General features: G+C 44.6%; 1 protein-coding gene across 1 annotated transcript in view; it reads right to left on the bottom strand.

The window, feature by feature from the left end:
* Positions 1-25,511, bottom strand: part of PDE11A (phosphodiesterase 11A) — a 746,356-nt gene that overhangs the window by 337,639 nt on the left and 383,206 nt on the right. Inside the window, exons 5-6 of the mRNA XM_075317377.1 lie at positions 22,063-22,127; positions 11,193-11,325 (exon numbers count right to left, since the gene is read on the bottom strand). Of these exons, the coding sequence (XP_075173492.1) occupies positions 11,193-11,325; positions 22,063-22,127 (198 nt within the window). The remainder of the gene's footprint in view (positions 1-11,192; positions 11,326-22,062; positions 22,128-25,511) is intronic.

Genomic DNA, 25,511 nt, shown 5'->3' on the forward strand with positions numbered 1-25,511 from the left:
CTAGGCAACACATGCCCCATAGCCTGGAAGATAGAAGAAATAAAAGAGGATGTTTCCAAAAGGACCCTTTATCTAGGGGGCATACAGGGATGGCTAATTTCACCTTTATGCCACCTGTATGCAAATATTAATAACTAAAAAAACACAAAAGGGTGACAGATTCCCTTTAACTGCAGAGCCTTAGGATGGGAAGTCACCTAACCAGCTACGGCTCCAATCCACAGTGACTTGTAGCTTTACAATTTTAAGATTGCAAATGTAGCACTGCCCATCACAACTGTTGATTTTAAGTGTGGTCATCTGGAAATCAAGCAGGGTTGCATTTTTGCCAACAGTTGGGTCACAGATGTGGCAATTCGTGGGTCTCAGTGTTGCCACAATCCTTATCATTGGTTGCTTAGTAAATAACAGTGCAATCTCATCCTACCATGTAGCTTTTGACTACACTGCCCCTCTGATGGTCCCTGCAGGAACCAGAGGCAATGTTGTCTCTCTTTTATTCATGAAACCGCTGCAGCCAATCACTGGTCTCAGCGGTGACATTAAGTATAGTACATGACTGCTGAGGCCAGTGATAGGTCAACAGTAATATGAATAAATGAGGGACAGGACATCATCATAAAAACAGGAACATCCAGTGCACCTCTGCTATATGGATGAGATCCTCGGTACGGGGGAAGCCACTTCTGCTAGACTCAGTGCCGTATATATCCAATACAAAAACTCCTTTAGCCGAAAATCCAGGTAAAGAATAGAACTTTATTCCAGTACAATTAAGAAATTAGTGACATCTTCATCTTCAAGCTCATCCAACAATACAGTATAAATAACCTACGCGTTTCAGATTGTAATCATGGATGTTTAATGACTGGTTTAGGGTCAGAATCACGTAGAAAATATAGGCTACGTTCACCCAGGGCATCTTTTGCTGCGTTTTTGGTGCATTTTTGAGGTCACAAAGATGCACCAGAATGCATGCATTTCCTTCCCCCAGTGAAGTCTACGAGATTTTGATTTTGCTGGGCATCTTTTGTTGGCTTCATCTTGGCTGCGTTTTTGAAGATGCAGCATGTCATTTCTTTTTGAGTTTTTACTGCGTTTTTGAGCCCTTCCCGTCAATAGAATTGACTTAACAAATGCATTGGGCAAAACGTGGTAAAAATGTAGTAAAAACACATCGCGTTTTTGATGCAGTGCGTTTTTGGTGTATTTTAGATGCACTCAAGAAGATGCACTCAAAATGCACTGACAAAAAAGATGCCACGTGTGAACATAGCCTTATACTGTATTGTTGGATGAGATTGAAGATGTCATTCATTTATTAATCGTACTGGAATAAAGTTCTATTTTTTAAGTGGATTTTTCTGCTGGGGTTTTTCTATTGTATTTATACAGGACATAATTTACTCTGCTGCCTGCAAGAACAACCGAAGTGGTGGGCCCAAGAGAGGTGACTGCAAATTTTAGAAGGTAACTCCTCTCCTGGAATGGATGATGAATCATTTTTTAGATACTGGCTCCAAAATTCACGGCATGGACACAGATTTCACATGTAACATGCTGCTTGTAGGACTGATAAGAGCAGCTTGGTCAGGAGCTGAGAGAGTGGAGGAGAGAGGTGAGCAGCTAACTGATGTATAGAAATCAATGGGCGGGGGAGAGATGACTGGAAATTTTAGAAGGTAACTCCTCTCCTGGAATGGATGATGGATCCTTTTTTAGATATGGGCTCCAAATTCCAAGTAATGGACTCAGATTTAACATCTAACATCCTGCTTGTAGGACTGGTAAGAGCAGCTTAAGGAGATGTTCGTCGTTCCTGCGGTGTCACACATACCGATGAACGACGAACAACCAGCGGCATGCACCACCAACGATATTATGAAAAGGAGCGACGTGTCAACGATCAACGATTTTTGACGCTTTTGCGATCGTTGATCGTCGCTCCTTGGTGTCACACGCTGCGATGTCGCTAATGGCGCCGGATGTGCGTCACTAAAGACGTGACCCCCGACAATATATCGTTAGCGATGTCGCAGCGTGTAAAGCACCCTTAAGCTTCTAAGCTCCCTAGTGATGGCTGCAGAAGATTTGGAGCTCTCTATTAGAAAATTTGCGTTATGTTAACATATAGTAAAAACAAAATAATCATAACCTAATTTCGAACCTATTCGGATAAAAAAAATTCACTTAGAAAAGTTTACAAAAAAATCAGTGTCTGGGACAGAAATGCAACGCAAGTTAAACTTTATTGACAGTTTTATTATTTTATTATATGAATGATACAACTATCAGAGTAGTTATAACTTTTGATAAGTAGAATAGATGAGAGTTGCTTTTTCCAAAAATATCAATGGGCATATAAAAATCCCTTCTGCTCACTTTAAGCTTTCCTCTGTGCTTCAGTATTTGCTGGCCATGGGATTTACATCTAAAATGTGGCCATTGACATAATTTGCTCTGACATCTTATCACAGACGAAACAAAATTCTAGGGGCATTCATTTTATTTTATGGTGAATATTTTACAAACTAGCTAACAAAAATCCCCTAAGTATAAGATCTATAATATTTCTCTATGGGAAGTTGTGCACATAAAAATGCCCTCCAAGAAAATCTCAAATCAAACTTTAGGTTTATTAGGTCAGCCATCCATTTAATGTCATAATATTGCTTCCTGGCTACAATCCTTAGGGACATCAAAGGGCACAAAAAGGATAGCTTTAGCCGATGTATGAACAGTTGAGTTGGTGCAGGAATACAATGTATCTCTATTTATACACAGCTGGGTTATTTCATCATTCGTCCATGTAAACAATAAATTCATGTGTGATAAATGTTATTTTACGAGAAGAAATAAACCAGCTCTTAAGAAGAAAACTGGTAGATCAGTGTAGCCCTTGGATGTCAAAGTCAGTCTCATTGCATTTTCTAAGGCCTGTTTCACACGTCAGTAAAAATACAGACGTTTTTCCGTGATAGCACATGGAGATAAACTCATCTGTCCACGCTCCTGCTGTCCGTGGTGCTGAAGCCTCTCGGATGCTGTCTCCGGCCGTTGTGTCTGTCACCGCTGCAGCTACTTCCAGGTTGGCTGTGTGGTGCATAACTGCATATTCATGAGAATAATGAGCTGGCCTGGAAGCAGAGGCAGCAGCGGCTGAACACAGCATTGCTGAAGACAGGTGAGTTTAAAAAGCTTTTTATTTTCAATGTACGTGTTTTTCTGGTAGGTGTTTCATGGATTACACCATAGTGTGGTCCGTGGGGCATCAGTGATGCCAGAAAAAAAAGGACAAGTCTCCGTGCAGAAACATGGATACGCATGTACACCACAAGGAGACACAGTTAGTGAAAACTCACTGAAGTGTGCGCAGACCCATTGATTTTAATGGGTCTGCGTATGTCCGTGATTCTGGTACTTATAAAAACTGTCACATACGTGTGAGTGTCTGAAATGTGATTATGTCAGCAGTGCAGTAGGACCCTGTGAGTTCTGCCTGCCTGCACTGTTCAGCAGGGTTTCGGGTCAGAGACCCTGTAGCTGCAGGAGTTACCTCAGAGGGGGAATGCTGAGCCCGGGCTGGCTGGGGGAGACAGTTGTGTGACTGCGGGCTAAAAGAGCCTGTAAATAGAAAGAGATCAGAGAGACTGTTGGAGACTTATGTTTTTTTTCCTTTTTCTTTTCCTCACAAAAGAACCAGGAGCGGTGCTGAAGGAATTGGACCACATTGTGTGAGAGAAAGGAGCTCCAATTTCCTGAGGGGAGGGCTGTTCTCTGGATTGAGGAAGCCTGTGTTCTGTCTGAGGATTACTATAGTGCTGTGGGCCTGAGACCGTGTTCTGTGTGGAGTAATTGGCTAATATCGACTAAGTCTGGGGTCCCTGCGTGGCAGGACCGGGGTGAAGACATCCTTAGAGTAAGAAGGAGATTTTTGTTTCCTTTTTCTTTCTTCTTTGGAAATATATACAGCGGACTCGGACCACAGGCCTGTGTGAAACTTCCCTTGAAGTTAACGGTACCATAGCTTTAAGATACCTGGGTATCTCTTTGTTCAGTGTAAAACCAGACGTTGGTAAAATTTAAGGCTTTGTTATTAGTGGTGATAAGTTATACTCAGTGCGCCATCTCAGAGGTTCCCTCAGATGCCCCCATTGGATTTATACCGCTTGCCTTTATAGTTAATTGTTTTTCTTTGTTCAACTGGTGAGTAGGTAAATGTATTCCCGGTTCCTGTGGTAATATACATAACCCGGGAACTCTGAGATCGGCACATTGATTCTGGCTAAAAGCGGAGTGTGCTAATTCCACTTTTGTGGTGCTTTGAGGGGTTCTTAAGTCAATCATAATTTATTCTGGATTGTACTCTAATTCTCAACCTAGTAAAGAAACCTTTGTTTATTTCTGCCTCTGTCTCGGTTTGTGACCTACTGGATTCTCTTCGGACCTATGGTTATTACATACGTACCAGAATCACTGACGTGTCAAAGAGGCCTAAGGTTGGACACTTCTGGGACTAAAGACCTGACCTAGTAACTAGGATTAATAAGTATAAACTCTGATGTGAGGCTTCAGAGTTTATAACATACTGTTTGTACATTGAACCCACAAATAAAACAATACGCATTGAGTCCCTAAACTTCCCCTAATGATGTCTGCAATTTACCTATATGTATACACAATGAACTTGGAGCCCTGTATAATAAAGCACAATAATATAGTATAAAAATAATCACAATAAATAGTAATAATACGCTTATCATACAGGCTTTCCTTGTAAGGACTAATAGCAATCAGCACTACACTTTGGGGATCCCCACCAGTAAGGTTATGTTCACACTAAATTTTTTGAGGCATTCTAAAATGAGTTTTTCAAGCAGAAACCATTTTAGGAATCTTTGCTTTTCTAGGAATCTTTTTGAGTTTTTCATTCTTTGAAATATTTCCTGAACTCGTTTTGAAAAGTTTTGAAAGAGGTTTTATCACGCTGTACTAGTGGGGGCACTGAGAAACACTGGAGAAGCTATTTCTAGATGCAGTTAGCAGACTACCCACTAGAGCATGCAAAAACAATAGAATAGTCAGCAGGCCGAGTCAGTACAAGGATGTCAAGTCAAAACCAGAAGAGAAGCAAATCGTGGTCAGATGCTAGCCAGAGGTTGGGAACCAGGAAGTAACACCAATGAGAGAATGGAGAAGCAGAGCCGAAGTCAGGTACAACAAAGCAGCACAGAGGCTGGGAGATGAGAGCTACAAACAGGGATGGGAGAGTCACGGAACAGGATCGGGAAGTCAGGAGGGGCTGAGCAGACAGACAGTATAGGGAGATGCAGAAATAGGAGAGACACCGGACGTGACCAGGAAGTCAGGAGGAGCTGGGCAGACAGACGGTACAGGGAGATGCAGGAACAGGAGAGACACGGGACGGGACCGGGAAGTCAGGAGGAGCTGGGTAGACAGACGGTACAGGGAGATGCAGGAACAGGAGAGACACAGGACGGGACCAGGAAGTCAGGAGGAGCTGGGCAGACAGACGGTACAGGGAGATGCAGGAACAGGAGAGACATGGGACGGGACCGGTAGGTCAGGAGGAGCTGGGCAGATAGACGGTACAGGGAGATGCAGGAACAGGAGAGACATGGGACGGGACCGGTAGGTCAGGAGGAGCTGGGCAGATAGACGGTACAGGGAGATGCAGGAACAGGAGAGACATGGGACGGGACCGGTAGGTCAGGAGGAGCTGGGCAGATAGACGGTACAGGGAGATGCAGGAACAGGAGAGACACCGGATGGGACCGGGAAGTCAGGAGGAGCTGGGCAGACAGACGGTACAGGGAGATGCAGGAACAGGAGAGACACGGAACGGGACCAGGAAGTCAGGAGGAGCTGGGCAGACAGACGGTACAGGGAGATGCAGGAACAGGAGAGACACGGGACGGGAGCGGGAAGTCAGGAGGAGCTGAGCAGACAGACAGTATAGGGAGATGCAGGAACAGGAGAGACACAGGACGGGACCGGGAAGTCAGGAGGAGCTGAACACACAGACGGTACAGGGAGATGCAGGAACAGGAGAGACACGGAACGGGACCAGGAAGTCAGGAGGAGCTGGGCAGACAGACGGTACAGGGAGATGCAGGAACAGGAGAGACACGGGACGGGACCGGGAAGTCAGGAGGAGCTGGGTAGACAGACGGTACAGGGAGATGCAGGAACAGGAGAGACACCGAACGTGACAAGGAAGTCAGGAGGAGCTGGGCAGACAGACGGTACAGGGAGATGCAGGAACAGGAGAGACACGGGACGGGACCGGGAAGTCAGGAGGAGCTGGGTAGACAGACAGTACAGGGAGATGCAGGAACAGGAGAGACACAGGACGGGACCAGGAAGTCAGGAGGAGCTGGGCAGACAGATGGTACAGGGAGATGCAGGAACAGGAGAGACATGGGACGGGACCGGTAGGTCAGGAGGAACTGGGCAGATAGACGGTACAGGGAGATGCAGGAACAGGAGAGACATGGGACGGGACCGGTAGGTCAGGAGGAGCTGGGCAGATAGACAGTACAGGGAGATGCAGGAACAGGAGAGACACCGGATGGGACCGGGAAGTCAGGAGGAGCTGGGCAGACAGACGGTACAGGGAGATGCAGGAACAGGAGAGACACGGAACGGGACCAGGAAGTCAGGAGGAGCTGGGCAGACAGACGGTACAGGGAGATGCAGGAACAGGAGAGACACGGGACGGGACCGGGAAGTCAGGAGGAGCTGGGTAGACAGACGGTACAGGGAGATACAGGAACAGGAGAGACACGGGACGGGACCGGGAAGTCAGGAGGAGCTGAGCAGACAGACAGTATAGGGAGATGCAGGAACAGGAGAGACACAGGACGGGACCGGGAAGTCAGGAGGAGCTGAACACACAGACGGTACAGGGAGATGCAGGAACAGGAGAGACACGGAACGGGACCAGGAAGTCAGGAGGAGCTGGGCAGACAGACGGTACAGGGAGATGCAGGAACAGGAGAGACACGGGACGGGACCGGGAAGTCAGGAGGAGCTGGGTAGACAGACGGTACAGGGAGATGCAAGAACAGGAGAGACACGGGACGGGACCAGGAAGTCAGGAGGAGCTGGGCAGACAGACGGTACAGGGAGATGCAGGAACAGGAGAGACATGGGACGGGACCGGGAAGTCAGGAGGAGCTGGGTAGACAGACGGTACAGGGAGATGCAGGAACAGGAGAGACATGGGACGGGACCAGGAGGTCAGGAGGAGCTGGGCAGATAGACGGTACAGGGAGATGCAGGAACAGGAGAGACATGGGACGGGACCGGTAGGTCAGGAGGAGCTGGGCAGATAGACAGTACAGGGAGATGCAGGAACAGGAGAGACACCGGATGGGACCGGGAAGTCAGGAGGAGCTGGGCAGACAGACGGTACAGGGAGATGCAGGAACAGGAGAGACACGGAACGGGACCAGGAAGTCAGGAGGAGCTGGGCAGACAGACGGTACAGGGAGATGCAGGAACAGGAGAGACACGGGACGGGACCGGGAAGTCAGGAGGAGCTGGGTAGACAGATGGTACAGGGAGATACAGGAACAGGAGAGACACGGGACGGGACCGGGAAGTCAGGAGGAGCTGAGCAGACAGACAGTATAGGGAGATGCAGGAACAGGAGAGACACAGGACGGGACCGGGAAGTCAGGAGGAGCTGAACACACAGACGGTACAGGGAGATGCAGGAACAGGAGAGACACGGAACGGGACCAGGAAGTCAGGAGGAGCTGGGCAGACAGACGGTACAGGGAGATGCAGGAACAGGAGAGACACGGGACGGGACCGGGAAGTCAGGAGGAGCTGGGTAGACAGACGGTACAGGGAGATGCAAGAACAGGAGAGACACGGGACGGGACCAGGAAGTCAGGAGGAGCTGGGCAGACAGACGGTACAGGGAGATGCAGGAACAGGAGAGACATGGGACGGGACCGGGAAGTCAGGAGGAGCTGGGTAGACAGACGGTACAGGGAGATGCAGGAACAGGAGAGACACGGGACGGACCAGGAAGTCAGGAGGAGCTGGGCAGACAGACGGTACAGGGAGATGCAGGAACAGGAGAGGCACGAGACGGGAGCGGTAAGTCAGGAGGAGCTGGGCACACAGACGTTACAGGGAGAGCTCAGTCAAGATGGTAGCTGGAAGGTAGGACAGAACAGGGAACACTCATGGGAGCCAGACTCACGTGCTGCAGAGCAGGAACTATTACTGGTGGTGTCCAGTAACAGCAGCACAAAGATATAGCGGCCTGACTACTGAGACAAGGCAGTTTGGAATAAACCCCTCTCATGACTTGTTACCCTGGGGAGAGATACCTGCAATGGCTCAGCAGTACCTGAGCCTGGCCCAGATCATGACAATGTTTATTTTTCTCAAGCATTGTTTGCATTCTTTAGGCCTCATGTACACATTCAGTATTTGGTCTCTATTTTACATTAGTATACATTAGTCAAAACCAGGAGTGGAACAATCAGAGAAAAAGTATAATAGAAACACGGGCACCACTTCTGGATTTATCACCCACTCCTGGTTTTGGCTTACAAATACTAATGTAAAATAATGACTGAATATTGAATGTGTAAAAGTGGCCTTACATGTGATGATGCCTAATTTGGTATAAGATTCATTAGGATACACCTTAAAGGGAATCTGTCACCAGGTTTTTGCCACCTAATCTGAGTGCAGCATAAAGTAGGGGCAGAGATCCTGATTCCAGCGATGTGTCACTTACTGGGCTGCTTAGTGTAGTCTTGATAAAATCACTCTTTAATCAGCAGTAGATTATCATTAGAGGACTACTTGCCCTACTGTCAGGTAGTCCAACCACACCCCCACCACTGATTGACAGCTTTCTGTCACTGTATATGGACAAAAAGCTGCCAATCAGTGATGTGGTTGGGGCTATACAGAGCTCAGCATTCAGAGAACTGGTAGATCTGCTGAAGGTGAAACTGTAATCTTATCAAAATAACAGCAAACAGCCCATTAAGTGAAAATAAAGTGCATGCCATCTCTATAAGCAAATCTCTCACTAGGTTTTTGCTACCGCATCTGTGAGCAGCATAAGTTAAAATAAAATAAATCAGAAAATAATTTTCCCTGTTTGTTATTTGCAGATTTCTTAGTTAATTTTATTATATCGGTAAAATGACTACATGATGTAAAGGAAAAAGTGAGAAATAAGGAACGGGATCATGGGCGTGTGCAGATTTCCTATTGAATCAACGTTATAAGATTCGCTGGATTTGATGCACTAGACAGCCCCACACAATTCAGGATGAAAAGTGAACATTTTTCTGACTTAAATCCTGAAAATATTTATTGCCCTTTAAAACATATGAATCGCACATTATTCATTTTTTTTATGAAAGTTATGCAGGGCGACATATTGGCATTGGCTTAAGCAGCATGTGATACCGGGATGAGACAGCTGAATTACCTCCTTCAGAATTGAAGGGCTAATTTAGCATATCTTGAAGGGTAGTATCTACAGCTCTAGAAAATGTCATAAGCTATTTGCCTTCCTGACATTACCTTTGGGCAAAGTTTGATTACAACTGACATTCATTTTCTCAGTTTCCCTAAAATTGCTCTTATAGACCTTTGCAAAATGTTCTTAATCAATGTTATGTAAAATTGTGTCCGGATTTTTGTTTGTATTTTTTTTTTTTTAAATATGTCCATGGTTTTTCATTACAACAGATTTGGATTTGTCTCTAGATTTGAAAACTCAAGAAATCTTTTCATAAACTTAAAACAGCACTCCAGCACAAAATATATTTTTTGCCTGTATAGGCTATTATTAATGAATATAGAACATAAAGATACAAGGGCTCTTTTCTAAGCCACATGTACCTTTTTTAGTTTGAGTGATTTCTGAGATGTTTGATCTTTTTCACCTTTGATAAGGTTCTCCTACATTTCCAATTAAACTTTACCAGCTTCCGCTAGAATCTTCACTAGGTCTTTTGCTTTTGTTCTTGGGTTGATATGCACATGTCTACCACATGCACCTTTTTTAGTTTGAGCCATTTCTGAGATGTTTGATCTTCGTCACCTTTGATATGGGTCTCCTACATTTCCAATTAGACTTTACCAGCTTCCACCAGCATCTTCACAAGGTCTTTTGCTTTTGTTCTTTGGTTGATATTCACATGTCTGACCAAAGCACATTCACCTCTGGCACACATAACCACTCTCCTTCTGGCTTTGAGTTAATTTCTCTCTAATGACAGATAATAATCCATCAGTGGGATATAGTGACTTCCCCCTTGACACATACTGCATAGTCTTAGTAAATCCTATCTGATAAAGCTTTAACCTGTCTATTCTGACTCTGGCAGGTGATAAGTTTCTCCCTGTCAGCTCTAAGCAGAGTGAAGTTGCATCTTATAGAAAACACTGGAAATTCCAAAATACATACTGATGTTATACATCTATTGCCAAGCAGTGTGCAACTATCCATACTAAAGGTAATGTTTGGTTGAGGGCACCTATATTCATAGACCCTGAATTAACAGAGGTGGATCTTCTGTTCAGAATCTTAATCTCAGAGCTTTCTCCAGGAAAGAATGGCTATAAAAAATGTCTCTGATGCTGGCGACGCTATTCATCCCCAAATTATACAGATAATTCTTTGTGTAATGTTTCATTTCTCCTGAGATGGCGCTGCAGGGACACTAAACACTTACTGACAGGTTTCCCCATAGATTGCAGCTTTGTGGTTGCCGTTAATTGTCTCTATCTTGGAGGACTGCAATATGTGTGTTCACTTGTATATAGTTGTTCTGCCACAAGTGGCGTTGTGGTTTTGTGGCACAGTAGAACCTGGCACCAAAAAAATGGCAAAATACACACAATGTGACTTATAACACAAAGAAAATATTTTCATTGTGAATATGGTAGAAGAGGAATATTTAAGATTGCCATGATTTTTTTTCCTCGTATCAGTTTATCAGTGCCATGTTACTGCTCCACAAAACGTGGAGGTTGTAAGAAGCCATAACTGGCTTGGGTAGCTACAGGGTCAGTTCTAAGATAAATATCTTCACAAATACAGTTTTCACCCAATCCAATTCCCTTGGCTATTGACGTAAGAAAAAAATATAAAAATGCATTCTGCGTATTGGCCCACTTACCTCTGCATCAAATCGAGGGTCTTGATAGGCATCACTTATGTTAACTGGAAGACCCGTGGAAGCCACTAATTCAGCTATGCTGTTATTTATTAACCAGTCAGAGTATGAGGATTTCTCCAGGCTGTCTTTAAAACTATGGGAGGGGAAAGAAAAACAGAGAAATATACGGTAATATACAATAGGAAATGCAGTACAATATATTTACAAGGGGGTTAAACTATGTTGCTTTCAGATTGCCGTGTGAACTTTTCCTTCTTTTGTATATGTCTTTGCAGTAACGGCATGCTCTGTTTCTTGTATCCTGTTTCCCAGAAAATAAGTCCTAGAATGATTTTAAAGGAGTTTTGGCGTATGGTTGAAAAATAAGTCCTACTCAAAAAAAATGAGCCCTAGTTACAGTCAGTTGGCATTTGGGGAACATAAACTTGGCATATTATCAGGGACCCCCTCTCTTAGGGAACAGGGCACTTCTGTTCTGAGGTTAAAACTGCTTAAGGACCTTTATGTGACCATGAAGTCACCAAAGGTCTTTACACTGCAGGAGTCTAGAAGCACAAGAGGAGACAGGCTGGTATGTATGTGCAGTGTCCAAAAATAAGCCCTAGTTACAGTCAGTTGACATTTGGGGAAGGTAAACTGGGCATATTCACAGGGCCCCCCCTCTCCTAGGGGGCCCAGCATTTCTATTCCGAGCTTAACACTGCGTAAGAACCCTTATGTGACCATGATGTTGTGACGCCCAGGGTTATGGGATAGTCGATCCGGGGCGGTGTATAACTGGGGAATGTCACTATGGTGGCCGATGCCTGGTCCCGTGCCGTGGGTGCTTTTTAAAAGGGGATATTTACAGGGGATTTTGGAATAAATTTCTCACGTGACACTACTTGCAGTTTTGCAGCTATGTGGATGGAGCCGCCGCTGCACAGTTTTCACTACTGGGGCTGGTGTTAGTGGCAGCCTGGATGTTAGGCCCTCCACAAACAGGGTCAGGCCCCAGAAGATAAGTGAGGTAGATGGGTGTTGAAAGAAGGTAGGCCACACAAGAGGTTGCAGTGTAACTGGTTTCTTTACTCACAGTAAGCTGGTAATTGGTCACCCGAGGCTGGTTGGTCTCAACCGAAGGTCCCCTTAGTCCCAGTGCCGGTTTAGTAACCTGATGCTTCTTTCCCCTGCACCTGTCTTTAGTTGGTGGGTCCCCGTGGCTTGGAGAGGCTGGGGGTCCCCCCCTGGTTATCTTTTACAGCAGTCCGTATCACGGTAGCGTGAACCCTGTGGGGTTGGAGTCTCTGGTCCTGTCCCCGGTTCTCCCATTGCTACTGTGTCCCAAACTTCAAGGTCAGTGAGGTCCTTGATGTTCCCCTCACTGTGCAGATTTTATCAGGTCTGTCTGGAGCATTTTCCTGACCTAGGATTCTGTACCCTGTTGGTGCGTAGTTCCAGGAGTACTCCACTGTACTCTACCGGCAACTAACCGCCTGGGCCCTCAGGTCACTGTTACACTCTTGACAGTCCTTCCTTTCTCTTTCACTGTCACTGCCTACTGCCGACTACTGTGTCTGACTGTTCACTGTACACTGTCTACCCCTCCCATCTGGTCATCAAGTGGACTGGATTGGCTCCACCTCTAGGCAGCCATCCATTGGTCCAACCCTAGCCTGGTACCTTGCTATGGGGGAATTGAGGAAAACAGGATTAGCTGGAGTATTTGTGTTGTTACCAACACCGGTCTTCTGGGTCCATAGGGGGTAGGCCCTGCATCCTGGTGGGGATGCAGTACCTTGTAGCTCCCTGATGGCTTCAGGGATGCTAAAATGTCACCAAAGGTCTCTTAAAGGGAACCTGTCAGCAGATTTGGGGCCTATAAGCTGCGGGCACCACCACTGGGCTCTTATATACAGCATTCCAACATGCTGTATATAAGAGCCCAAGCCGCTGTGTAGAATGTAAAAATCAGTTTGTAATTCTCACCTACAACGGTCACTGCAGTGGAGTAGGGCCATATGGGCATCTCTGTTCTCCGGTGCCGGCGCATCCTCTTTCAGCCATCTTCATCCTCCTTCTGAAGCCTGTGTGCATGATGCATCCTACATCATACACACTCGCCGGTCCTGCTCATGCGCACTACAATTCTTTGATCTTCCCTGCTCAGGGACTGAGCAGGACCTCAATGGCGGCTAGAGTGGATGACGTTGGACGCGTCATACACCCCAGCTTCAGAAGAAGAACGACAAAGATGGCCGAAAGAGGAGGCGCCATCATCGGAAAATGAAGACGCCCATTTGACCCAACTCCACTGCAGTGACCGTTTAGGTGAGTATTATAAAGTGATTTTTACGTTCTACACAGCGGCCTGGGCTCTTACATACAGCATTCTAACATGCTGTATATAAGAGCCCACTGATGGTGGCCGCAGCTTATAGGCCCCAAAACTGGTGACAGGTTCCCTTTAAGTGCAGGAGTCTAGAAGCTGAAGAGGAGACAGGCTGGTATGTATGTGTAATGTATATACACTGCAGACCAAGTTTGGACACACCTTCTCATTCAAAGAGTTTTCTTTATTTTCATGACTCTCAATATTATAGATTCACATTGAAGGCATCAAAACTATGAATTAACACATGTGGAATGAAATACTTAACAAAAAAGTGTGAAACAACTGAAAATATGTCTTATATTCTAGGTTCTTCAAAGTAGCCACCTTTTGCTTTGATTGCTGGTTTGCACACTCTTAGCATTCTCTTGATGAGTTTCAAGAGGTAGTCACCGGAAGTGGTTTTCACTTCACAGGTGTGCCCTGTCAGGTTTAATAAGTGGGATCTCTTGCCTTATAAACTGGGTTTGGACCATCAGTTGTGTTGTGCAGAAGTCTGGTGGATACACAGCTGACAGTCCTACTGAATAGACTGTTAGAATTTATGTTATGGCAAGAAAAAAGCAGCTAAGTAAAGAAAAACGAGTGGCCATCATTACTTTCAGAAATGAAGGTCAGTCAGTCGAAAAATTGGGAAAACTTTGAAAGTGTCCCCAAGTGCAGTGACAAAAATCATCAAACGCTACAAAGAAACTGGCTCACATGAGGACTGCCCTAGGAAAGGAAGACCAAGAGTCACCTCTGCTGTGGAGGATAAGTTTATCCGAGTCACCAGCCTCAGAAATCGCAGGTTAACAGCAGCTCAGATTAGCGACCAGGTCAATGCCACACAGAGTTCTAGCAGCAGACACATCTCTACAACAACTGTTAAGAGGAGACTTTGTGCAGCAGGCCTTCATGGTAAAATAGCTGCTAGGAAATTACTGCTAAGGACAGGCAACAAGCAGAAGAGACTTGTTTGGGCTAAAGAACACAAGGAATGGACATTAGACCAGTGGAAATCTGTACTTTGGTCTGATGAGTCCAAATTTGAGATCTTTGGTGTCTTTGTGCGATGCAGAAAAGGGGAATGGATGGACTCTACATGCCTGGTTCCCATTGTGAAGCATGGAGGAGGAGGTGTGATGGTGTGGGGATGCTTTGCTGGGGACACTGTTGGGGATTTATTCAAAATTGAAGGCATACTAAACCAGTATGGCTACCACAGCATCTTGCAGCAGCATGCTATTTCATCTGGTTTGCGTTTAGTTGGACCATCATTTATTTTTCAACAGCCGAAACACACCTCCAGGCTGTGTAAGGGCTATTTGACTAAGAAGGAGAGTGATGGGCTATGCCAGATAACCTGGCCTCCACAGTCACCAGACCTGAACCCAATCGAGATGGTTTGGGGTGCGAATCATCTCTGGGAACTCCTTCAAGATTGTTGGAAGACCATTTCCGGTGACTACCTCTTGAAGCTCATCACCCGTTGAATCAATGTTGCAGAATAAAAAATTGCAAATAAGCCCTTGTAGTGCCCAGTAGATTCTAGTGCTTGTACATTGTGCCCAGCTTATGTGTCATGACTGTAACTTGGGTCTTATGGGGTTAAGTCAGGTGGGAAAGGTATGTTCTTTTGTGCCTCATTCTGGGACTCACGTTGGTTTATTATGGTGTGGAGACCTCTGAAACACCGCCAGTAATACTTCCTGCTCTGCAGCGTGTGCAACTGGTTCCTGCTGCCCAGCTTTCCTCTCCCTGACCTCCGTTTCTCCTGTACTGTTTGTCTGCCCTGTCTCCCAGACCCCGGTCCCCTCCTTCTCCTTTGTACTTACCTGGTCTCCCGGCCTCTGATCTCGGTAATGTTTTTTGACCTCGGCTCTGCTGCCACTTTTTGGCTTTTGACGTGACCTCTTGGCTCCTGACCCTCGTGCTTCCACCTGTTTGTGGCTTTCTTACGCCTCTGTTCAGACGTGACTTCCTGGTTAAGACTTAGGCACGCGGACTATAGCCTTTCTCTGGTACGTTTGCCCCCTTGTGGGCTTTAGTCTAACTGCATTTTGAAGTTCAATCTCCATTCTGCGCCCCCTTGTAGAAGCCTGACATTATGCTTCTGGTTCTGGAGACACACCACATAGATAAGCGGACAGGAGTAGCATTTTATGGACGTTTTCAGCTCTGACTGAAGAAGGTATGCAAATGTAGGGTCTTTCTCCTTATGATGCTCACACTCTCTTATAGGATTTATTGACAAGATTAGTTGAAATTGTCTAAACTATCGATTTTTTACTGTAAGAGGCAATGTACTGTACATCTTGTCCTAACTGTGTTTTCTCATACACGACATAGCTTTTATTTACTACTGCAGTTTATTTTACTCCTAAATGGAGAATAAAATATCAGTGAGAATCAATAACCAGGGCAGAATGTGCCGCCCCCAGCCGTACCAGCCATGGTGCATTTATGGAAAATATAGTAGAATATTTCTTCTTCAAATAAAACCACTTCTTGTACAGCAGTTCAGACCTGACCTAGAATAAGGCCAGGCGTCCACATGGGAGACATTTATATAAACCCCAGCTGAACATTTACACTTATTACTTTTGATTGTCTCTTGCCGGTTTTCTGTGCACTAGATTTATAAAAGACCGAGCACAGCTTCAGGTTTATGACTTTACACAACCAGTGAAGTCAGAAAAACCAAAGACTTTTTAGTTTTTATTTTCCATTGTGCTTAACTCATTGTGACCCAAAATTCTTTGTTATATCTCTTGGAAACATTTTTTCCCATCCTTGGCAATGAATGCTCCCAAAAATTAAACATCAAATTTATTATTCTGTTATCTAATGGAAATGTTGTAGTATCAACAAACTCCTACAGCACTTCTTCTAGTCCAGCAATTGGCACAGTGCCTTCTCTGGTACCCTAACTCTCTTTCTCTACATTTAGGGTCTCCCCAGGCACAGCCACTGGGGTTCTCTTCAGTTCCTCAGCTGTTTTTTACTTACCCAACAACTCTCCTTTTGGGGTTTTTGCAGTGCCCTTCTTCTTACTCCTATTTCATTGGCAGTTCACACCAAGCCGGAAAGGGTTCTTACAGTGTCCAGCAACAGGTTTCGGTCAGGGAATCGTCTCTGCTACTCCTGTTTTTTTGATCCTTCCCACCCTTGGGGACTGCTTTAGGACGTCCCATGGTTTCCTGTTTCCCCCAATGAAGCGATCGAGAAAAGAAGATTTTGTGTACTCACCGTAAAATCTCTTTCTTGGAAACTTCATTGGGGGATACAGCACCCGCCCTTTTCAGTGGCATCGGTCTGTTCCTGGATTCCGGTTACTTCTCCTACTGCTTTTACTCTAACTGTTCACCTCAGCTCCGGTCAGTGGGTGTATACTACTGGGGAGGAGCCAACTTTCTTTCTACAGCATAGTGTCAGCCTCCTAGAGCCAGCAGCATACACCAGACTTTCGGTCATGCACACTATGAAGTCAGGTGTACGCATCCCAGCTTCAACCCCTGTAGTGCACATGACCGAAAATCCGGGATCATGCACACTGAGCTGAAATCCAGGAATCAGATGTGATGAAAGCAGACAGGTAAACGCGACCATCCTCTGATGCTGCACATTCATTAGCATGTCTCCTTTCCTCCTCCCTTGTTACATTCATTAGCATGTTAGTACACCCACAGGGGCGTGTTTATATGATAAGGGGGCCGACAAATGGGTTGAAGGAATTTATTCCACTAATGTGGAGCTTACTGTCTGCCCCATGGCGTTTTTTTGCCTTCATCTGGATCAACATGTTAGGTTATGGGTTGAAATCGATGGACTTAAACCTACCTTCAACTTAAAAACTATAAAACTTCCAAATACTTGCAAATATGTGGGGATTTTATTAGCCCAGTGGCAATATTTCAGTATTGCTGAATCTTCCTCAAGCCTTTGGCTACCTCTGTTTTTTGCTATTTGTCTATCTATCTATCTATCTATCTATCTACAAGTACATCTCAATAAATTAGAATATCATCCAAAAATTAATTTATTTCAGTAATTCAATACAAAAAGGGAAACGCATATATTATATGGAGTCATTAATACACAGAAGGATCTATTTCAGTTGTTCATTTCTGTTAATATTGATGATTATGGCTTACAGCCAATGAAAAATCATAAATCATTATTTCAGAAAATTAGAATAATTACCACAAAACACCTACAAAGGCTTCCTAAGCATTTACAAAGGTCACTTAGTCTGGTTCAGTAGGTTACACAATCATGGGGAAGACTGCTGACTTGACAGATGTCCAGAAGGCAGTTATTGACACACTCCACAAGGAGGGTAAGTCACAAAAGGTCATTGCTAAAGAAGCTGGCTGTTCACAGAGTTGGGTGGAACGAAAAACCGTAGTAGAAAAAAGTGCGCAAGCAACTGGCATAACCACAGACTTGATAGGATTGTTAAGAGAAGGCCATTCAAAAATTTTGGGGAGATTCACAAGGAGTGTGTCGCGGGCGGAGGAGGGAATGCCGCGCTCTCCCTACTGCTCGGGTCCAGCTGCCGCTGCGGCTGCTGTGGCCTGCTGCCGCTGCTCGGTGGCTCGAGCGATGGGCCGGATCCCGGGGACTCGAGCGGCGCTCCTCGCCCGTGAGTGAAAGGGGATTGGGTTTTGGGATGGTTTATTGTCCGTGACGCCACCCACGGTTGTGGTGATTTGTTAACACCACTGCTGCTTTGTATGGGGAGCCCGGGAGTGATGGTACGGAGCAGCCAGTTGTTGATGTGCCCCTCCGTGGGTAGGGGTTGTGGTGCTCCCGGGGCCCAGTGATGGGGTTGGGATGGTGGACAGGCGGGTATGGGGCCTGTGGAGGTGCAGGGGCGCAGGGACAGCGCTGTGCCGCACGGCACGGAGGTACTCACTCAGCCAGTAAACACGACACAGTTCTCGGTAAACAAACGGCTGGTTGGACGGGTCCCTCGGACGGTTCACGGTGCTGATGTTCCCTGCAGTTAGCGGTGACGGTCTCTTCCCTGCACCTATGAAAGTCTCTTTGGTAACGATGGGTCCCCACCGGTTACCCACTCCTCGGCTTCAAGCTGGGCCGAAGGAGCCCTACTTTGCCCGCAGGCGCTGGCCCTGGGAAACTGGTGCCCTGGCGGTGGCGGTGTCTCCCCTTCACGGTCGGACTGTTGCCTTCAATCGGGACTTGGTTGTTAGGAGACAGACGTCCCCTTCACTGACGGATTTGGCAAATTATGGCGACTCCTAGCCTTGCCGGGATCCGAAAGGCCCCTGCCCTGGTGCTGACTGTTCTTCGTATACTGCTCCAGTACCGCCGGGTCACCACCCGTCCGCGGTCCTTCCAGCGACCTCCAAACAGTCCCACTGCAGACTATCACCGCCGTCTGCTGACCTTGCTGTCACAGTCCGGGGCACACACCCGGACCAACTTCAGGCTTTACTACTTTCGCTTTTCTGTCACTTCAGCTTCTCTCCTTTGCTCCTCTACCACTTCACTGTTTACTCCTTCACTTCCCTAGCTTAACTGCCTGGTTCTCCCGCCTCCAGGGCTGTGAACTCCTCGGTGGGCGGAGCCAACCGCCTGGCCCACCCCCTGGTGTGGACATCAGCCCCTGGAGGAAGGCAACAAGGATTTTGGTAGCTTGGGTGTTCCTGCAGGGAATGTGGGGTGCGTGTGGTGTTGTGACCTGTGACCCCTGGCTTGCCCAGGGCGTCACAAGTGGACACTACTGGAGTCAGTGCTTGAAGAGCCACCACACACAGACGTATCCAGGAAATGGGCTACAAGTGTAACATTCCTTGTGTCAAGCCACTCATGACTAATAGACAACGCCAGAAGCGTCTTTCCTTGGCCAAGGAGATGAACTAGACTGTTGCTCAGTGGTCCAAGGTGTTGTTTTCAAATGAAAGTAAATTTTGCATTTCATTTGGAAATCGCGGTCCCAGAGTCCGGTGGAAGAGTGGAGGCCACAATCCAAGCTGCTGGAGGTCTAGTGTGAAGTTTCCACAATCAGTGATGGTTTGGGCAGCCATGTCATCTGCTGGTGTAGCTCCACTGTGTTTTATCAAGAGACCAAAGTCAGCGCAGCCGTCTACCAGGAAATATTAGAGCTCGTCATGCTTCCCTCTGCTTACAAGCTTCTTGGAGATGGAAATTTCATTTTCCAGCAGGACTTGGCACCTCTCCACACTCCCAAAAGTACCAAAAACTGGTTTATTAACCACAGTATCACTCTGCTTGATTGATCAGCAAACTGGCCTGATCTAAACAGAGAATCTATGGGGTATTGTCAAGAGGAAGATGAGAGACACCAGACCCAACAATGCAGATGAGCTGAAGGCTGCTATCAAAGCAACCTGGGCTTCCATAACACCTCAGCAGTGCCACAGGCTGATCGCCTCCATGCCACATTGCCACATTGATGCAGTAATTCATGCAAAAGGAGCCCTGACCAAGTATTGAGGCATTTACTGTACATACCTATCAGTAGGCGCCAACATTTCTGAGTGTAAAATCATTTTTTCAGTTGGTCTTATATAATATTCTAATTTTCTGAGATAATGACTTTTGGGTTTTCATTGGCTGTAAGCCATAATCATCAACATTAACAGAAATAAACACTTGAAATAGATCCCTCTGTGTGTAATGACTCTATATAATATATAGGAATAGATCCCTCTGTGTGTAATGACTCTATATAATATATAGGAATAGATCCCTCTGTGTGTAATGACTCTATATAATGTATAGGAATAGATCACTCTGTGTGTAATGATTCTATATAATGTATAGGAATAGATCACTCCTTCTGTAATGATTCTATATAATATATAGGAATAGATCACTCTGTGTGTAATGACTCTATATAATATAGAGGAAACAATCCCTCTGTGTGTAATGACTCTATATAATTTATAGGAATAGATCCCTCTGTGTGTAATGACTCTATATAATATATAGGAATAGATCACTCTGTGCGTAATGACTCTATATAATATATAGGAATAGATCCCTCTGTGTGTAATGACTCTATATAATATATAGGAATAGATCCCTCTGTGTGCAATGACTCTATATAATATATAGGAATAGATCCCTCTGTGTGTAATGACTCTATATAATATATACAAAGCAAGAAGGCCTGCGGAGACACCATCACATGTTTCTCAACGCTGGCAGGAAACTAGCCAGGTCTTTCACCGGGAAGGAACAACCACAGGAAGGGCAGTCTCCAGTCAAGGAGACCACCTATACCAAACATGGTATCCATCCACAGACAGCCGTTTCGGGGTATTTGCCCCTCATCAGTGTGGAGTAGGAATCTGGCTAATGGGACATTGCCTAGTAAAAGACTATGTGAGCAAGGATGGTTGACCTTAGGGAGATCAACATCCACCACTGTGGAGACACCATCACGTGTTTCTCAACGCAGTGATTCTAGAGCAATGCCCCCTGGGAAATATTATATCTGTGTGTAATGACTCTATATAATATATAGGAATAGATCCCTCTGTGTGCAATGACTCTATATAATATATAGGAATAGATCCCTCTGTGTGTAATGACTCTATATAATATATAGTAATAGATCCCTCTGTGTGTAATGACTCTATATAATATATAGTAATAGGTCACTCTGTGTGTAATGACTATATAATATATAGGAATAGATCCCTCTGTGCGTAATGACTATATAATATATAGGAATAGATCCCTCTGTGTGTAATGACTATATAATATATAGGAATAGATCCCTCTGTGCGTAATGACTCAATATAATGTGTTTCGCTTTTTGTATTGAATTACTGAAATAAATTAACTTTTTGATGATATTCTAATTTATTGAGATGCACTTGTATCTATCTATCTATCTATCTATCTATCTATCTATCTATCTATCTTTCTATCCATCCATCCAATCATTGCTCTATTTGTGGATACTCCTTTAAGTTACTCCGAACCAGTTTTTATGTAACTGAGAGAGCTGGGAGTTTATGTGATCTCACATATTCCCAATTCTTTTAGAAAACAGGGTACATCACATTCTGGAAGTACTTAGGGTTTGACGGAACAAAAACATATAAATATTTTATAAGCTCTTTACAGTTTTGTAATGGAAATCAATGAGCGCTCACATTTTATGTAACATCACTAAAAACAAAGCAGTGAAGAACTCTTCAGAAACAGAAGAGCTTCCATGTGGCCGGTGAGGGAGTGCGGTAATGAAGGACATCATTCTGGAAAGCCGTGCACAGTGCAATGTTTTCGAGGCTTGCATTTCTTCTTTGTGGTGCATTGCTACCAGCCCTGATAGATTACTAGTAAATTGATTTTGCTTCCTTCATATAGTGAGGTAGTCATCAGAGAGGGGGGACACTGTTGGGATTGTGAATCTAGGGCCCCATAGCAAATCTCATATGTTCTTTGCTGATTTGTTTCATACATTTATATATTACATACATTTATTAAACATTGCAGGGAATCAGTGGCGCTTACCTGCTCTCTGCATCCGCACTACATTTAGGAGAAAGCAGCTCAAATGATTTGGTAAATTTCACCACCTATAGTAAAATATATCATTATTATTATTATTATTATTGAACTATTCTTTCCAAATTATACCAAACAATTTCAATAAATACAGTGATCCTAATTCTGACTACAATGGATATAAAACGTCTACACAACCAGCGGCGTCACTAAAAGCTCAATGCAAAAAGCTCCTACAGAGCCTCCATTTATTGCAAATCTTTAACCCCTTTACGATGTGGCCAATTTTTATTTTTGCGTTTTCGTTTTTCCCTCCTCTTCTTCTCATAGCCATAACTTTTTTTTATTTTTTTCTGTCCACATAGAAATAAGAGGGCTTGTTTTTTTTTTTATGGGATTAGTCGGACTTTTCAATGACACCATTCATTGTACCACATAGCGAACTGTAAAATTATAAAAAAAAATTCCAAATGTAAAGAAATTGTGACAAAAAAACAAAATTCTAACTTTTTTTTTGTAAAATGTACATTTTGTGGTAAAAAATGACCTTGCAATATGATTCTCTTTGTCATCATTATGATTACGGCGATACCAAACAAGTCCTGTTTTTCATTATTTTACTGGTGGAAAAAAAATCAGAAGTTTGGAAAAAAATTAGAGGGGGGGAGGTGTTGTTATAATTTTTCAAGAGCCGTAACTAGTGATGGGCAGATCCGGACTGTAAAAGTCCAGATCTGTGAGGTTTCAAGTATACCCGAGTTGTGAGCCCAGAACTCTCAGGGAATTCCAGCTAATGATCCGGATCCACAACTACAAAAAAATAAATCAAGCGGGCTGTACTTACTGAGACTCCGGCACGGCTGTAACTGCTTCCAAGCTGCTCACTCACTTTGGGGGTCGCTCATTACCTTTATTGCATATGCACTGCTTTCCCCGCTCATTGGTGTCTGTGAGTGTTTGTAGTCAGATGCGCCCCTACACTGAGTGACAGTGTATCTGACACTTCCAATTACAGACCCGTTCTGCAGGTCTATTGTACAGTAAAAATATATTAATAAAAAAAAATTGTCTTAGGGTCCCCTCCATATTATGATGCCCAGCACAGATAAAGCTACAGGCGGCAGCCCCCAGCCCTGAGCTTATCTTGGCTGTGTATCAAAATAAGAGGGACCACATGCGGCTTTTTTTTTTTTACTTATTTAAATAAATAATTTAAAAAGCCAGTGATTTTGATACCCAGTCATGATAAAGCCCAACAGCTGGGGGCTGGTATTCTCAAGCTTGAAAGACCCATGCTTATTGGGCCCCCCCAGCCTAAAAATAGCATCCTGCAGCTGCCCAAAATTGTCGCATCCATTATATGCGACAGTCCCGCAACTTTACCTGGCTCATCCCTATTACCCTAGTACGGTAGCAATCGCGGTATTAAGGGGTTAATCGCAGCCTAGAGCTGCCATTAAGCCTAGATTAGTAATGGGGAGGGTCTATAAAACCCCCCATTACTAATCTATAAATAAAAGTAAATAATGACAAACACCTAAAAAATTCTTTGTTTGGAATAAAATACAAAAAGCCCACCCTATTTCCCCCCTTTATTAAGCCCCAAAATACCCCTGCAGGTCCAACGTAATCCATACAAGGTCACACGATCATTTCAGCTCTGCTACATCTGAAGTCAGTGTGCGATCATGAAACATACCCGCCCGTTGTGGAATTCAGGCAGAGCTCAGTGATGAGCGGTGATGTAATTCAGGTGATTTGCAGTCACAGCTGGAGGTTCCCACAGTCCTCCACCTGTGACCACAGCTAAACTGACCTTAGGGTACTTCATTAAACTCAGTGACGCTACTTAAAGTGAGTTTACTGACTTTACTTCATTGACTTTACTGAGATCACTTGAGGTCAAGTTAGGTGAGGTCACAGGTGGAGGACTGTGGGAGCCTCCAGCTGTGACCGCAAATCACCTGAGTGATGCTGAGTGATGCCTGAAGTCCTCAGTGGGCGGTCATGTTTCGTGATCGCACACTCTGACTTCAGATGTAGCAGAGCTGGAATCGTAATAGGATCTCATGTGGATTACGTCGGGCCTCCCCAGCCTATGAATACCAGCTATTGGGCTTTATCTTGGCTGGGTATACAAATTGGGGGGGACCAAACACCGTTTTTTAAAAATTATTTATTTAAATAATTAAAAAAAAAAGCCACATGTGGTTCTTCATATTTTGATACACAGCCAAGATAAGGGAATGTCTGGAGGCTTCAGCCTGTAGGTGTATGCTTTATCTGTGCTGGGTATCATAATATGGAGGGACCCTAAGACAATTTTTTTATTTATTTATTTTTATACCAAGATAGATGAGCATAGCATCTGTAATTGGAAGCGTCAGACACGCTGTCACTCAGGGTGGGGGCGTGTCTAACTGCAACCAATCACAGACGGTGGGCGGGAAAACTAGTGCATATACAATGAAGGTAATGAGCTGCCCTGGAAGTGAATTAGCGGCCAGAAAGCAGTTACAGTCACACCTGAGCCTCAGTTAGTATGAAGCGCTTGTTTCTATCCCCCTATCCCTTCTATTACCATTTTTAATTGCCAGATTCTGGTTCTCATAGTCTTATAAGGGGCCCGGCATCCGGCCAGATATCTGGGATCAATTCTGGGCCAGAATTGGAATTTTTTTTAAATCCGGTTAGGTCCCGGTTATCTGCAACTCCGCCTATCACTACCTGTAACGTTTTTATTTTTCACCCTGGTGATGGCTTATTTTGTGCGGCGTGAGATGATGTTTTTATTGATACCATATTAGGATACATATGTTTTGATCGCTTGTTACATCATTTTTTATGGTATTTCAGAAACCAAAAAAACATAATTTTGGCGTTCTTGAATTTTTGTATTTACAGTGTTTAGCTGTCGTGTTAATTACTTTTATATTTTGATAGATCTGACTGTTCTGAAAGTGGCACTAAAACATTTTTTTTTATTGCCTTTATTTCTAATGGGGCAAAAGAGAGGTGATTTGAACTTTTTTTCACATTTTTTAAAACAGTTTTTAACTTTTCACTGTTTTTAATAGTTCCCTTAAGGGACTATAAACTATGATCAGCTGATTGCTTGTGCTATATACAACAATGCGCCAATGAAAATCATAGTCATATTTCAGGGAAGCCGTGCTCTGAAAAGCTTGGAGGTCTTCAGCAGATCCCCTCCTGTTATAGCAACCCATTTGCGATCCATGATCACGTCACGGGAGCTTAAAGAGGCGCGCCCCCATATCAATGCGTGTTAGTAGACGGTGTCTATGTTTTAACTTTTAGAAGATTAAAGCAAAAGTTTTAATATACTATCTGCGGATGCTGGTCTTCTTCTAATCTGGATTGCTTCTGCTCAGGAACCGGCCTGATATTATTCCGTGCATCGCACTTTCTGAGATATCCTATCTACTCTGGTGAGC

The sequence above is a fragment of the Anomaloglossus baeobatrachus genome, chromosome 7, assembly GCF_048569485.1.
Source record: "Anomaloglossus baeobatrachus isolate aAnoBae1 chromosome 7, aAnoBae1.hap1, whole genome shotgun sequence".
Classification (NCBI taxonomy): Eukaryota; Metazoa; Chordata; class Amphibia; order Anura; family Aromobatidae; genus Anomaloglossus; species Anomaloglossus baeobatrachus.